General features: G+C 42.2%; 1 protein-coding gene across 2 annotated transcripts in view; it reads left to right on the top strand.

Moving 5' to 3' along the window:
- The first annotated feature begins 6,983 nt into the window (after positions 1-6,983).
- The window catches only part of LOC127369575 (matrix metalloproteinase-16), a 70,783-nt gene continuing 62,664 nt past the window's right edge, over positions 6,984-15,102 (top strand). For both annotated transcript variants that reach the window (XM_051411070.1, XM_051411069.1), the window contains exon 1: positions 6,984-7,522. In XM_051411070.1, the coding sequence (XP_051267030.1) occupies positions 7,397-7,522 (126 nt within the window). In that variant the 5' untranslated portion in view covers positions 6,984-7,396. The remainder of the gene's footprint in view (positions 7,523-15,102) is intronic.

Here is a 15,102-nt window from a genome sequence, read left to right as displayed (position 1 = left end):
ATAGGAGAGGGCTGGAATGTAGATTGTCAGGCAAATTTAATCCAGTCCACTAAAAAGTCTGCATTACTGCTGATGCCGCACCAGTCCCCCTGTCGACCTCTTAGTCTTTTTTACCCTCACCCTGAGATACTTGAACTGCTTCACTTTGGGCAGCAACTTATTCCGAACCCTGGAGGAGCGATCCATTGTTATCTAGCAAAGAACCATGACTTAAGTCTTGGAGGTGCTAACTGTGATCATAACCACTTCATGTGATGCATGTTGAAGCACCACATCATCTGGAAAGAGCAGAAATTCTGAAGTCCTCAGATTAGACACTCTCCTACCCTCAGCTGCACCTTGGAGTCCTCGACATGAAGAGCAGGGACTACCCTGGTAGAGCCCAACACCCGACTCCAAAGTGCTTAACTTCCTGCTGAGAATGGACACAGCTATTGTTCTCTTTGTTTAAACCATGCAAAGACCATAGTGTAAAAAGGACACATTGTGGTTTCACAGGGTGATTTATGCTGAACTTTATCTTGGCAGGGTGCAATAAATCCCCATTTCCAGGCTCTTTGATAAGCTAACCTACCCAGCTGCTGGCTGTAGCTTCATATTTACTGCACAGATATGAGAGTGGACTCAATCTTCTGATCTTACTTTGAGTAAGTAAACAAGTATTTCCAAAAATGTCAAACTATTATTTGAAGCTTTACCATTTCAGAGGAAAAACACTCAAAAGATATTCAGCACAACTCCACTAAAGATACATATTTTCTTCTATTTTGTCATTAAGTGCAGGAGATGGGAAGTGGATATAGCCTTCTTTAGTGTTGTACTTCCTCTCCAAGTTTCTCCCACTAAAGTTATTAACAGCTCTGTTATGGCATCAGTCTGCCTTATTCCCACAAGCACAAGTTTGAAAAAGAAACTGTTGGCTACACTGAGCCAGAGAGAGAGAGAGAGAGAGAGAGAGAGAGAGAGAGCGAAAGTGAGAGGGAGGGAGTGAGAGAGAGACAGAGTTTGCCAACAGCGCCAATCGACCTACATCCGATTTTGAGGTGCGGATCAGTTTCAGGTTTTTGGCCAATGGGTGGCTGCATGGTACAAATGTTTACTCCGTACAGGAAGGTTGGAAACATTTTTGGTGTAGAGCAGAGACTCTGGGTTTCAGAGCTGCTGTAACCACAACCAATCACTGGGGAAAATCTCCCCAAAGCAAATTAGTTTCCATTGCCCTGACTTTGAAGCTTACAGTTCCTAGTTTTATCAGATCTACAGGGAGGTACTGCACAACTATTTTTGACATTTCAGTTCCTTCTAGGAGGTAAAGTCGGTATTATAAGATTGCGTGTTGGCTGATACTATCAATATACGTTCATAGCAATTTGGACTACACCCCAGTTTGAATAAATATGGTGGGCCATCAAAAGAAAGTTACTCACAGTCTGCCTAATAACAGTCCACGGGTTAATTATGCATTCCACTTTTTATGAGTACAAGTATCAAATGAGTAAATCTGTCCATCTGTATTCGTAAACATAGCAACTTGTAGATATAAATTTGTGCCGTAAATTGTTCTCTTACTCTTGTGATCAAAAGCATTGCTCTCTAGCTCAATTCTGAAGCTGTTCTGTAAATAGTTTTCCTCTTACTTCGGATCAACCCATATTAATTTCAGGCTTCAATTAGCAACTTCTGGTTAGTGCCACCCAATTCTGGTTTAAGCCCCACCCATTCCAAACACAGATAAAAACACAGAGAATTTATTTGGTTACACAGATACAGATAATAGTGTACTCCCTAGCACTTACTTTCACTAGAAGAAGGAAATGCAATGTCTGCCCACACACTAATGTTGTGTTCACACCAAAGGCGAAGCAGATCTTCACCTTGGGTTACTCACTTGAGTTTACTCACAGGATCATTTCTGTAATAGTAATAGTACTAGTAATAATACAAATAGTAAATATTGACCCTTTAATCTGGTTTTACCACATCAATATGAGCCCAAAATAAACAGATTTTGCTGTGATTTAATAAAGGGATAAAAAAAAGGATGCTGAAATAACGACATCATGCAAATTTGTAAGTCTAAATTCATGATTTGCCGGGTCTGCATGATGACGAGCAAACAACGTTTTAAATGCTCTCTGGTCCTCCCTACACAACACTGCAAAAGCCCTGCGATACTTGTATATTTGATTATTTTCAACCTGGCCTAATTTGCATTTATTGGTGTCTTTGCATTGACTTTTTATGTAATCTCATTGCACAAAAAATTTGCTTCGCTCTTGGTGTGAACACACCATAAGACAGCGACCAACAGCCTCACACATGTAAACAAACTGTTTGGTTAGCTGGCAAGTTGCCCCAGAGGTAGATCACTATTCAGTTATCTAACAGCTACACATGGGGCTACTTTTTTAGTTCAATCACAGTCAAACTCAGAGGGAAGTAAACGATTCCCTTAAAAACTTTTCTTGGAAAGATTTTGGAGGCTCACATTGTTTGCCACAGTATACGTTGGTGAGTGCATTATGTCAGCATGACCCTTTGCAAAAATTATTTCCAGTGTTTGAGTTTCCTAGGCTTAACTATACTTTTATTTGCTCCTGTACCTTCACCATATGATGATACCATATGAAAATAACTGAGTTCAGGAGGAAGAACAACACTTGATCACGCCAAGCTAACTCCTCGCAGCCTCCAGTGATGAACTGCACACACACAATACTTATAGTTCCTACTCACAGCACTCATCCACACCTCTTCCTTCTGCCTTTATCTCTCTCCCTCTTTATCTTTCTGTCTCTCCATGCAGGTTCCTCCTGTTGCTGATTTTGTTTTCATCAGCAAAGAGACCGCCATGGCTCTAAAGACAAAAATCCACTGTCTTCTCCACATGTGTTCAACTAATCTGCTGCCAAATCAGCTGACAACCCTTGTATCTGAACAGCTTTATCTTACTCATACGTCTTTGGTCTGTTCTCAATAAACCAACTCAAGCTATATCAAGTTGTGTTTCTTGAGTGGAGCATGCCATACACCTTTGTTACCTACATATTTCTCAATGCAGATAACATGGACCCTACTGCTTCTGCAAAGTGAATCTGGTTTCTTGCTGGTGTGAAACTGACTGCACGACTAAGCTTATTATGTAAATATCCAATCTGTTCTCAGCGATGGAACCGTGTGGGCTGTAATCAGGTTATTTTTATACAGAGCCGACCCATTTCTTCTGTTTGTCTGTACGAACGTGTGTCCAACAAGACAGTGCCTGGCTCGGATGGAGCCACATGGCAGGGACTCTGGTGTCACGGCTGGGTTAATAGAGATCAGCTCTCTGCCTCATGTCAAAACTTCCTTGAAGGCGGTGCAATTATATCATTGATGGTGCCAGAGACCCAGATGTGTTGATTTCCTGTGTTCCATTTGTGTCCTGAGAGCTCAGCCAAGCCATGATTCAAAATGGCAAAGCAACATACAGTGCCATATTCGAGTTGGTTTAATAACTTCATATAAAAGACTGCATGGATGTTAAAACTGTCATTTTCATTCTGAGGCAGGCTTTTCTCTTTCAAATGTGAAAGGATTCAGTGCAAGTTGTAAAAGAATGAGCTAAAACTTTACATCTTCTGTTAAACTGAATGACTAAATGTGCTTTGGTTGACTTGAAATCCAAACTCCTATAAATAAACTAAAAAGAGAAACACGTGACATACAACATTTGAGCAGAAACTATAATTTGAAATGACTTTAAAGGATGTTTTGGAATTTTGGTTTTCAGTGTAAAAAGATATGTTTTTAATAAAAACGTCTTTACATTGTTGTGAGATACATTAAGAGTTCATATTTAAGAGATTATATTTAAAATAGTGGCACGAAATAATCAAAGAGTAATGCTGACAACCGCAAATTGTTCGTGGTTTGGAAGAATTTCCACATGAAAGAACACAGCCCTGTGAGGGTGAAAAGTACCCTGAAATGATTTTGGGTTCAGACTCAAGTAAAGTGGTCCAACTGTGAAAGAGCCTCTTATTGGAAAAGAGCAGTTATTTCTTACTGGAGTGTTTTTTTTTTTTTTCTTACTTGGCTTCAGCTGGCCGTACGATAACACAGCAATCAATCCGAGACCTTGTTAAGAGGGCGGCTTCTCGGTGTCCTTCCAAACTGACCCTGGAGCTTCATCTGGAGAGAGAACGTGATCTGATCGTGATCCCACCCAACATCAGGAAGCACATTAGGAGTTAAGCAGAAGTGCAGGAATTATTCATCCCCAGAACACATGCACTATAAGTTTCATTTTTGGAGCGTTCCATTGCAGATCGCTGGCCTCTCTTCATCTTCCTCTCCTACTCTTTTCTTTATTCCTCTGCTCGGGGAAAAAGAGAGACAGACGGGAGGCTTTGAATTCATGCTGCCAGGAGATCCAGGAGGTCTGACTGGGAGCAGATGCAGCAGTTATGAGACAGAGTCATGTTTGGAAAGATAGGCTTTGAGGATCCTGGCAAAGCTCTACGCTGGTGGGAGGACCAGTTGGAAAGGGCCAGAACCTTTCAAAAAGGGCATTCAGGATTATCGAGTGAGAGAGGAAATCATTAAGATGAGGAGAGGAATAGAGGCGATGAGAGCGAGAGAAGTAGGAAAGGAGAGAGGAAGTCGGGATGAGACAACGATTCAACCAGCCAACAAACTTCTAAATGAGCACAAGGAGAACAAAGAAAGGAAGTCAAACTTTCACACTGGCAAAATTACTGTAAACTTTTATCACAGCTAAGTGCAGTAAAATTAATTAAATCCAAAGGATAAAGAGAACTTCTGTGTCATCGCTTAGCTGCCTGCGATTCCTTTCAGCAGTTTTTCTGCAGCTTATTCATCAACAAATAGTCCACTAAATGCAACCACCGTCACTAATGAGCACAAAGATTGTCAGACACATGGGTCAATGTATGATCAATTAAAAAAACTCATCAATATCATCTTAAAGGCCCCGTTGTGTTTCCGTTACCTTAGAGTGAGCCGTTTTCGTCTCAAGTGTTGTGTGTGATGAAAAAAGTAGCCAGGACGAGTGCTGCAATGAATTCTACTTGTAAACATAGATTTTACTGGTTTCAAGAAACCCATTTACCTTTACACACAGCAAGTGAGAGGAAGACATTACCAGTGAGAAGAAATGAGAACTTGTCACATTAACTTAAATCATGATCTATTGGGGAGTCCCAGGCTGGTTTTAGTGTCTATTCTCTCATCACTTCTGAGGTAAATCAGCTATCTCTGTGTTCCATAAATCTCTGCTATTCTAAATGGGGGCTCTGCTGTGCAAAAGGTAAATCAACAATTCATAAGTCTATCTGCAAGCTGCCTTGTTACACACAGTGTGAACTAATGGCTGTGTGAGTCAGCAGACCTCCGACCACAACACATCCTTTATCCTTTGCAACCCGTGATGAACTGTGTCACATGTCAACCCCGTAGTATCAGACAGTGTATCTCACTTACTGTGTCTAGATGTAGCTTACACTGAATTCACGTGCGTAAACTGTGTTACTAATAGTGCTGTTATGGGTTACATACGTTTACATTTAACATTGAAACTCAGCTCCCATAGAAACTCAAGACTCTTGGGGTCACACAGGGGTTGAACAGATTACTGTGATAAAAACTTTAAATTGAGTTTTCCATTGAGTGTGATCGGTGAGAATTCCTCAGAGGAGGTTGGTGAGGTGTGTGTGTGTGTGCAAATTGAAACTTCATCAATGGGCTAATGGTGCGCCTCACCTAACGTTCCTGTGGCACACATACACACACAAACACACTTGTTCCTCATCCCTTGGTGTTAGTCTAAGTGGAAAATCATTGATCTGGCTCATTAGATCTGACCCTTCTCTTTTATCCGAGGAGATTAGAGAAAAGCTTTTTATTGATACGGTTTTGTTTGTGTGCTGTGAGAGAGCCACAAAACAATGTGTAGTTCTTTTTACCAGGCAACAACACTTACATAACATATTTTGATGTCAATATGTGAGACATAAAATCACAAGCGCATGCTGTGGAAATATAAAAATGGTGAGACCTTGATGACACCTTTGCCTGTAAAAGCAGGGCCTTGAAACGTTGACTACATCAGTAAGTGTACGGCAGCTGCAGTGACAGTCGATGGAATCATCATCCCCTACTGGAAACAGGCCTGTGACACAGAGGAGACTTCTGGACACCGTGGGAGACTCGCTCACACTGAGGGTTGAAACAAGCACTGAGCCTATCATCGCCCTCTTGTGGCCTTGAAGGACTTATGAAATAAATAACACCCACTCACACAGACAGGAGCACAATGAGACAACATGAGGTTGTGTATTGGTAGAGAGTATGAAAAGATAATAGTCAATATAGCATCATCATGAAATAAGGTAGAGATAAACCTCACTAATATAAACAAACAATGATAAAGCACTTTCTTTGAGGACCCTACATTCTCATATAACTGACAGTGTTTATACAAGTTACTGAAACATATGGGTTAGCAATTTAGGCTTTTTATTAAATTAAAACAATGCTTCAACCACAGTTTGGAATATACATGTCAGGGTTGCAACATTGTTACAAACAGAGGCTCAACTGAGTTTTACTCATTTTTAATTCATGAATATAAGCAAAGTAAGCCAGATTCAGGACTCTCCTGAAACCCTTAACCTGGAGCCCAATGTTGGAAAACCGTGGGCCAATATCCTTAGCCTCATTTCCACAGTTATGACCAGAAGCTGTCTTTGTATTCTGGTAAACTGACACTGTTCCCGGGTTACACAATGTCGTGCTTTTTTTGTGTGTGTGTATTTACAGGAACAAGTTGGCTGTAATATACTGACTGAAACAAACCGCGAGTCTTTGTCTTATGAGAAACATTTTCAAACAGAAACTGTCAGGGCTGTTTTTATGGGAGAATTTGGCTCAGGAGCGGGATGGGGGGGGCGCGCCCGTGCCAGTGCGCGCATGCGCATACGGTGGGAAACAACGATTGAAAACGGGCAGCTATGCCGCGCGGTGCAGAAAACGAGCTGGACGCGTCCGCCTGGAACAACGGTCGGAGTACCGGAGGACTCACCCGGGGACTGCGGGACCGGGAGGCTGCTAAGAGGCGTTAACAGCGACTGTTTTCCCCGGGGATAACCTCCTCCTGAAACCGCGGCGAAGGCAGCGGCGAGAACGGTCGACGAACCCGCTCCTTCTCTCCCCCACCTTTCCCTCTCCTCTCCTCCGCTTTTCGGCACCGCAAGAGAGACACACACACACACCGAGGCACCGGCAATGTTGCTGCTAAACGTGTAGGATTTATCCCCCGGTTGTCCGTTTTGTTTTTGTAGCGACTGTAAATAAAACCGCTCAGAGACGATAAGCGACAACAGCGGGGTTCACTATGGTTGTATTGGCGGTCCGCAGTAGGAGATGTGTTAATAGCTGCTGTATGGGGACGTTATGCTTGCAGTTGTTGCTGTGGATTTTATGTGCCGTGAACGGAGAGGAGCAGCCGTTCAGTGTAGAGGTAAGGACCCGTTATTTGTTGACATGACAGCATTTCAATAAAGGAACAAGAAACTGACTTTCCCTCCCTTCAGTCTGCGTTATTTCTTTTTTTCTTCTCCCTCCTTCTTCCAAAAGAACAGTGTGTTTGAGGCACATTGTTGCCCATGTTGGTGTTTGAGCAACAACAGGCTCTTTGTGAGATGCCCAGCTGGTTGTAGTTCCATCCTTTCCCTTTTTTTCCTCCCCCCCCCACTTTTTTTTTTTTTGAAAGAACATGTTGAACAAATCAGATGGAATATTTATCACAGCACAATAGCCTTATCTCTTTCCCCCTATGTGGGCTTGTTTGTGCTCTCAAAAGTGGGTTAACATTTTAGTAGAAGCAGTGTCACAAGCAGGATAAGGAGTTGCTTGATTTCACAATGATATAATTTGATAGAAAATGTCCCCAGTGTGGGCAACGAGACTAGTTTAATTTTAGTCTAATACTGTTATCTTCCCGTATAAACTCTACATACCCGTGTAATTCAGTACTAAGTCAACAGAAATCTTCAGTCAGTGGGGCAAATATTCAGAGTGGGTCCATGGCCAGATCTTTGTGATTTTTAGGGGTCCCGTTACTTGAGAATTTTAAGACCAAACACGAGAACCTCCACTTTTGGAGAGTTAAGATAGTATCGCTTGTGCCATTATTGCAAGAGGCAGCACATGTTCTAAGGCTTAATTCTGCAGAAAGAGATCTTATGGGTTCACAGGCAACGATGTGGGCAGCTACAAGAGATTTTAACTGAGAATAAAAGGGGTTCTTTTCAAAGGGAGCTTGTATTCTGATCTGATATCCCGACTTAATGGATTGTTAAAAGCCTCCAGACTACAAGTGTTACGCCAATAAACTCTAACACTCAGTCAGCCTTTTAGAAAGACTCAGTGTTTATTCTTTTTGCCATTTCTTTCTTTTAAGTTCCTGCAGAACTAACACAATCTCCCCTCCCTCGGGTCGGGAAAAATGGGAGAAATTTGGGTTTTATCAAGGGCACATCTGTGTATTTTACATCCTCCTTCATTTCCAGAGCAAATCCACCACTGTTCAGCCAAAGTTGAATGCATAAGGCTATCATAAAGTGTTACACCGCAACCCCTCGCTGTCTCTCACACTTGGCTGCCCACACTCGCGCCCACAACACACAGAACACCGCACAGGAACATCCTGGCATGTGTACTGTCATTTAAGTCCTACATCCACATTTCCACATGATTTGCAAGCTTGGCATGCCACACTGTCCCCTTTGGAAAGGCAGGGAGCAGATTTAGTCCAGATGCTACAGGTTATTCAGTTAAAATGTCCAGGCTCACATGACTGAGAGAGGGAGAAAGTTTGAGAGATGTAAAGAAGGTTCATCCTTTGTACTCTGTTCGTATAACTTCGACTATTTTCCTCTGAAACGACGGAAATAAACTAAACCCTGGGCCAGAAACCATGCTCTTCAATAGGATCTCGCCTTGTTCTGTGTTGCGAGACGTAATCAATATTGTAAATACGAGCGTTATGTATAAGAATGATTAATTATGGCTGACATAATCAGAGTCATATTTCACATTCCCTGCTCCCACATCTTCTGCCTTCACTTGTTATCATCCTCCCCCAGTCCTTGCATCTAATTTCTTCTCCACGCTTTTCTCTGCCGTGCTTTCATGTGACTGTCCTGTCGTCAAGGCACTCTGATCTTTCCTCTTTTATACTGGCTGCTTGCAGAAATCTTAGAATTGTTGGAAGCCAGTCTGTGGCAGCCAGGTGACTTGTAAGCAGCGATATCAACTGTAATCCTTTTTGGCTTTTGAATGTGTGAGATGTTGTAGTTGAAGCCGTATGAAAACGGGAAACCTTCGTAGGGAAAGAAAAAGTACCAGTCAATACATCTCTGCATGTATAAATGTCATAAAATAAGATGTTCTGAGTGTGTATCGATGGCAGCCTCCTGCTACTCCCGTCATGTAAAGATACCACTGTGCTCACACTTGTCAGTGGATCATCCTGCCGAGGGAACGTAGCATTGAATGCATGTGGTTACAGTAGTTCCGTATCAGACTGTGATCGCTGGGTTTTCAGCGTCCCGACATGATACCATGTGCCGCTGGATGTCAAAGCTTCCACATGTCAACATTCTTGTCTTTTCGCTGTAACGCGAGCCATTTAATTTAACCGCCATCACTGGCTTGGGTGTCCCAGAGGTGAGAGAACAATTCAGGCTGCTGGAGAGCGTATGACGGACATTTTACCCCGATTATCCACAACTGTTGAGCAAACTTTAAAGGTTTTAGCATCAAGCTGCCAAACTCATCAGAGTGAGGCTTTCAGGTGAAAATATGTGTCAACTATGGATAGTCTAGTCAGTGCAGATGAGATTGCTCACTTATTGGGCGACATAGGAGTTGTAAAAATGGGTATGATAGAATCAAAGGTCCAACTTTATTTGAGCGTAAGAGGCAGTTAAATCAGGGCAAAGCTGTATCCTGACATGTGTCTAACTGTAAGAGCTTTGTAAACAGTGACCTGCTTCAGAAAAGCTCAATCCAGCAGTATCATGCTGCAGTTTACACGGCATTATACAGCGAGTGGAAGGGTGACTGGTGCCTCTCTGTAATGTTATAAACAATCTGTTTTGGAAAGACTGTTGAACTGGTTTCACTGGAGCCACTTACTGGACTTGTTATGACTGTGTGTGTGTGTGTGTGTGTTTACCACAGGTTATAGAGGGTAATAATGAAGAGAGAGCTGAGTATTGCCTCTAAATGACAGCTGTCACCTAAACCTGCCCTGTAATTGCCGGTCAGACTGCAGTCTTTTAGAGAACGTTACCCTTTAGGATGGCAGCTTTAGAGCGCGTTTCCTGGCGGAGTTTACTGTAATGCCAATTTTCTCCTTTCTTACAATTTTCTTTGCTCTGGATGACATTTTACAGAAAGTACAGCCTGTCATGGCGTGATAAAACAGTAATTAATACTATCTTGTAACACCTCACTTCAGTCTAACACTGTAGATCTGCCAGTCTGTGCTTGCCGCTGAAAAAATATTTCTGAAAAGCTCCTCAGCTTTTGTTTATGCGGTTGTCTTCCCTGAAGAAGTCATTTCTCTGCAAATTAGACAATGTCATTAACAGTGGCACAGCCACAAGTTAATTTCATTCATCTCCTTGCGAGTTTTATTTTTCTGTTCCAATCCATATTGATTTTCTATGAAAAAGTAACGAGCTAGTGACACAGCCCGTCCAGTCATTTTTAATGCTTTCTTTGTAAGGCCACATGCTGTAGGTGGACTGTGCAAGCAGCCGAGCTATCTTGAGTTATGTGTATCATTAGTTTTTATATAACACAGAGTAATTAAAAGAGAGATAATGGATTTTTTTATCTCTTTTTCCTGTCTGTGTTTGACACTGCCTGACAGTTTGGATGGAATCTCATTTAATATTGCATAAGAGTTTTCTCCGCTCAGTGCCACAAACACAGCCATCCTGAGCGCTGTTCTGCCATCTTCCCATTTTGTCTTAAGTGGTTGTTTTGAACTGGTGCTTTAAGGCTTTCAGTTCAAGATACAACATCATATTTAGGAGGTTTAAAGGCCAAGTGCACTGCTGAAACTTTTAACCCTGTGCTGGGGTTTCATCTCACGCTAAAAATCTATGGTTTGACCTTTGGTTGCTGGCACCATGTGAGCAATGTGTACATTTTAAGAATTTGCGAACATTGCAGTGAGACAGCAATGTATTCAAAATCTTTCCATCTGTGTCCAAAATTTGTGTGGTTATATAAAGTCCTCATTGTATCACTCACAGCTGTTCCTGTGTAGTCTATCTTCTTTTAATTCTGTTGGGATTTGTAATATTTTGACTCATGGCTGATTTTTCTCAGCACAGTAACTTTCTCTAGGAACACAACAACAACAACAACAACAACAACAACATGAAATCGCCAAAGCCTCCTGAGCATCACATTGCCTTGGTTACACTCACAGAGAGGCATCAGGTGCAGCGTTTCGCTCTGAGTCACATTAAGTGTTTGAATCATGCCACTATGCCCACCAGAGACCAAGCAAAGTTGCACAGTCAGAGATAATCTGCTGCACAACAAAGAGAGCGCAAAGTTGCTCTGGTGTACTCCCATCTGTTAACACATCCTGTCTCAGATGAATGAATGAATAAATAAAAGCTGGTTTGGCTAGACTCTGCTGACAGGCGACTGTAATTATTAACTCCACCAAGGATCTTATCTGGTCCCCCTGTCTGTTTGTTGTCTGTCTGTCAGCGAGAAAACCAAGACATTTCTGAGCCGATTTCCATGAAATGTGGTGGACAGACCTTGTGTTGAAAACCGATTGATTAGATTTTGATCGTGATCCAGATGTGGAAATTCAAACAATAGTCGGTTATTTACTTTTATCCATAAATGTGAAACCGACACAGATAGGGACTTATGATTACAACATGTTAAACATGCTGATCTAATCCAATCTAACGTTAAATATGTGGGTGTAACAATTTTATAATGTGCTGTTTTGTTTTTATGGCTTAAACAGCTGCAGTTGTAAGATTTGCCTGTTTGCAATGGTGGTATTGCCCTCAAACTGACTGCATTGTTCAAGCCCATCGGCCCGTTAGCCTAGCTTAGCATAGAGACTGGAAACGGGGAGAAACAGTTAGCTTTGGTCTGTCGAAAAGCTCAACGAATACCAAAACAGAAATGGGAAAATAATAACTTATGGTTTTATATGGAGTTATACGTTGGAACTATTTCTTGGCCAGGCCCGGTGATATTCTAAAAAACCCAATCACAGCAACCTCAGCTCACAACTTGTTTTTTTTTTTTATATTCTAGTTTGAGTGTAGATTCAAAGAAAAGTGCTAATTGGTATGCTTTAGAGGCTCTGCAGGAATAGAGTTCATTGGATTCAACATCAATTTAATTCTTTTATACAGTATGCCATCTCCCATATCACGCAAAAAACACTATATTGACATAATAAACCGTTCTCATTAATATCAAGATGCTGATTTCACCCCAATAACTCAGCCCTCCTGCAACATTATGAGTCACATACCACTGTAACTACTGAAGCTGTTTTCAGCACTATGCTAATGCCAAAGCACAGCCCGGTCCAATGCAAACTACTTAGTGCTGTTGTCACCATGTGGGGAATGGTAGAGCTTCATTCCTGTCACAGCTCGTGTTACCAGTTGGCATGCTCGGCCTCTGAGTGGCATCTGAATAATGGAAAGCAACTGGTGTGAATGTGAATGTGAGTGTGTGTGTGTGTGTGTGTGTGTGTGTGTGTGTGTGTGTGTGTGTGTGTGTGTGTGTGTGTGTGTGTGTCTTCCCAGTCATACTTACACGGGACAGAGGCTTCGTTGCCCCTCGGCTCTGCCACAAGTAACCACAGTCCTGTTGATGACCAAAGAATAGGAACTGAGAGATTTGTTTTGCCGGACCGAACCGAGAGGTTAGCTGTAGCTGAACGCACTTCAAAACTGTGTCAGAACAATATGAAAGGTCTGATTTGCTATTTTTGGTGATAAACGTTCACTGCCGTGGTGTTTTTGTGCTGCATTTCCCAGAAATCACTTGGCAGTCAAACAGTGTGCATGGTTCCGCGATGTGTTTTTACTTGAAATTTCTCTTAATGAAGTTTGAATGTTCCCTTACTCTCCTGCGCCATGGTGGTACTTATATTAACTGCCTAACCACTCTACACAATTGTCCGCAATAGCCTCAGATTGAACAAATGTAAAACCTGCTCTTACAGCTGGTGATGCTTTGGGCTTTGTATTGACATGAAAATATAGTTATTCTGTTATGTTCTTCTGTTGGTGCCTTTAACAAAGTAGATGTGAAATTGTTGCTGCAGTTTCTGTGCAGCCATATTTTCCTCCTACATACAGTACACTTTGTATGTATGAGCTTACCTCCTGTGTCTGAGTGCTTGCAGGCATATTTATGAGTGTATTTATACTTGTGTGCTCTGCCCTCGTTTCTCACTGAGCAATCATATGGATTGCAAGTACACAAACACTCTCACACACACACACACACACACACACAGCATTCTTGACGTCATTTGGCTTTGATAGGAGAGCAGATTTCTGAGACGCTGGGGTGTCTGTGTCAGTCTGTTCACCCAATCCTCGAGAAATACACAACACCTGCACTGACCTAAATGATTCATAATCACACACCTGATTTTCCTGAGCGACCACTTGTTATTGTTATGTATTGCTCCAAATCTTTCTCCCTGTATGCCAACAAGCAGTCATTCTCTCTCTGAAATGTATCTTTGGTCACAGCTTACTGAGCTGTTAAATCTTTAATGTGACTGACAACTGCAACATTAGATGATGCCAATGGGGCGTCACATGTACGGCTGTCAATTAAGCTGTAGACAGAAACGCTCTGAGACGTGTGTGTGTGTGTGTGTGTGTGTGTGTGTGTTTTTTTTACTCAGCACAATTTTGTGAATCATGTCAACTGTTGCAGTCTGTTTGTGTGCAGTAATACAATGTTTGAATATGTGATTACTGAGTATCAATCAGCCATGTGAAGGTTTGGTCTTTAAGGATTGAGATCTCTCTGCAGAGAGACTTTATAAGACATCAGCTGGTGTCGGATGTCATCATCCAGACAAGTCTGTGTGTCATTTTCCAACATCTTAAGTCATCAAAACGCTTTGGGAAAAACCCCAAAAGATTATCCACTAGAGAAGGCTCCGTTCTGATCAGTATGTATGATCAGACTGTGACATTTTTGGTTGACATTTTTGTGACATTTTGTCCTAATGGGGCCACGGAGATGGTGAACATGGTGTGCATCGCATATTTCTCGAGTGTGTGTGTGTGTGTGTATGTATGTGTGGAGCTAAATATGTAGCAATGCCCTGTTCGACCTCTGTAATAATCACATAGCACTGCGGTCACGAGGTGCAGACGATAGCTTGAAATTTAAAAATTTTACAGTATGAATTCAAGTACAGCAGTTAAATTATGTGTGTGGGTTTGTGGTTACTGGTGTGGGCAGGAAGGCTGTGGTTGCCTTGACGACCCTGGCACTCTCGCCAGTGGGTCGGCGTGTAAGCGATGAATAATTCAGGGCGGTCAGAGGCGGCAGGCTTTCCCAGGAGGCCGGGATCATGTTCCCACGAGTCACCTGTGCTCAGAGCTCAGCTCAATCCCAGCTGCTCCGTCCCAGCTCTGTTACTGGACAGATAACCACTGTTTTTTAATATCATATCTGCTTTGCTTGGAAATGTAGAAAGTGTAATGTGAAATATTCACTTTCTACCAATAGATCCTCCTGAATGTTACACACTGGACTTTTAACTTGGTAATATTTCTTATGTAACTTCAAGGTCTTCTGCTGATTTTCTATCCTAGCAGAAATCATTCACTGATTAGATGAGTAGAATGAAAACCGGGAGGGCTCTGAGGCAAGTACTGACAGGAAGTCGCCCAGAGCAGAGGAACCTGTTGGCACTTTGCAGCCTACAGGCAGTTTTTAAGGCAGCTCCTTCCAACACTCAACCTGTCACTTGAAGCAGCGCACCTGTGTCAGTCGATG

This window comes from Dicentrarchus labrax, unplaced genomic scaffold (assembly GCF_905237075.1).
Source record: "Dicentrarchus labrax unplaced genomic scaffold, dlabrax2021, whole genome shotgun sequence".
Classification (NCBI taxonomy): domain Eukaryota; kingdom Metazoa; phylum Chordata; class Actinopteri; family Moronidae; genus Dicentrarchus; species Dicentrarchus labrax.
This window is presented reverse-complemented; position numbering and strand designations above follow the sequence as displayed.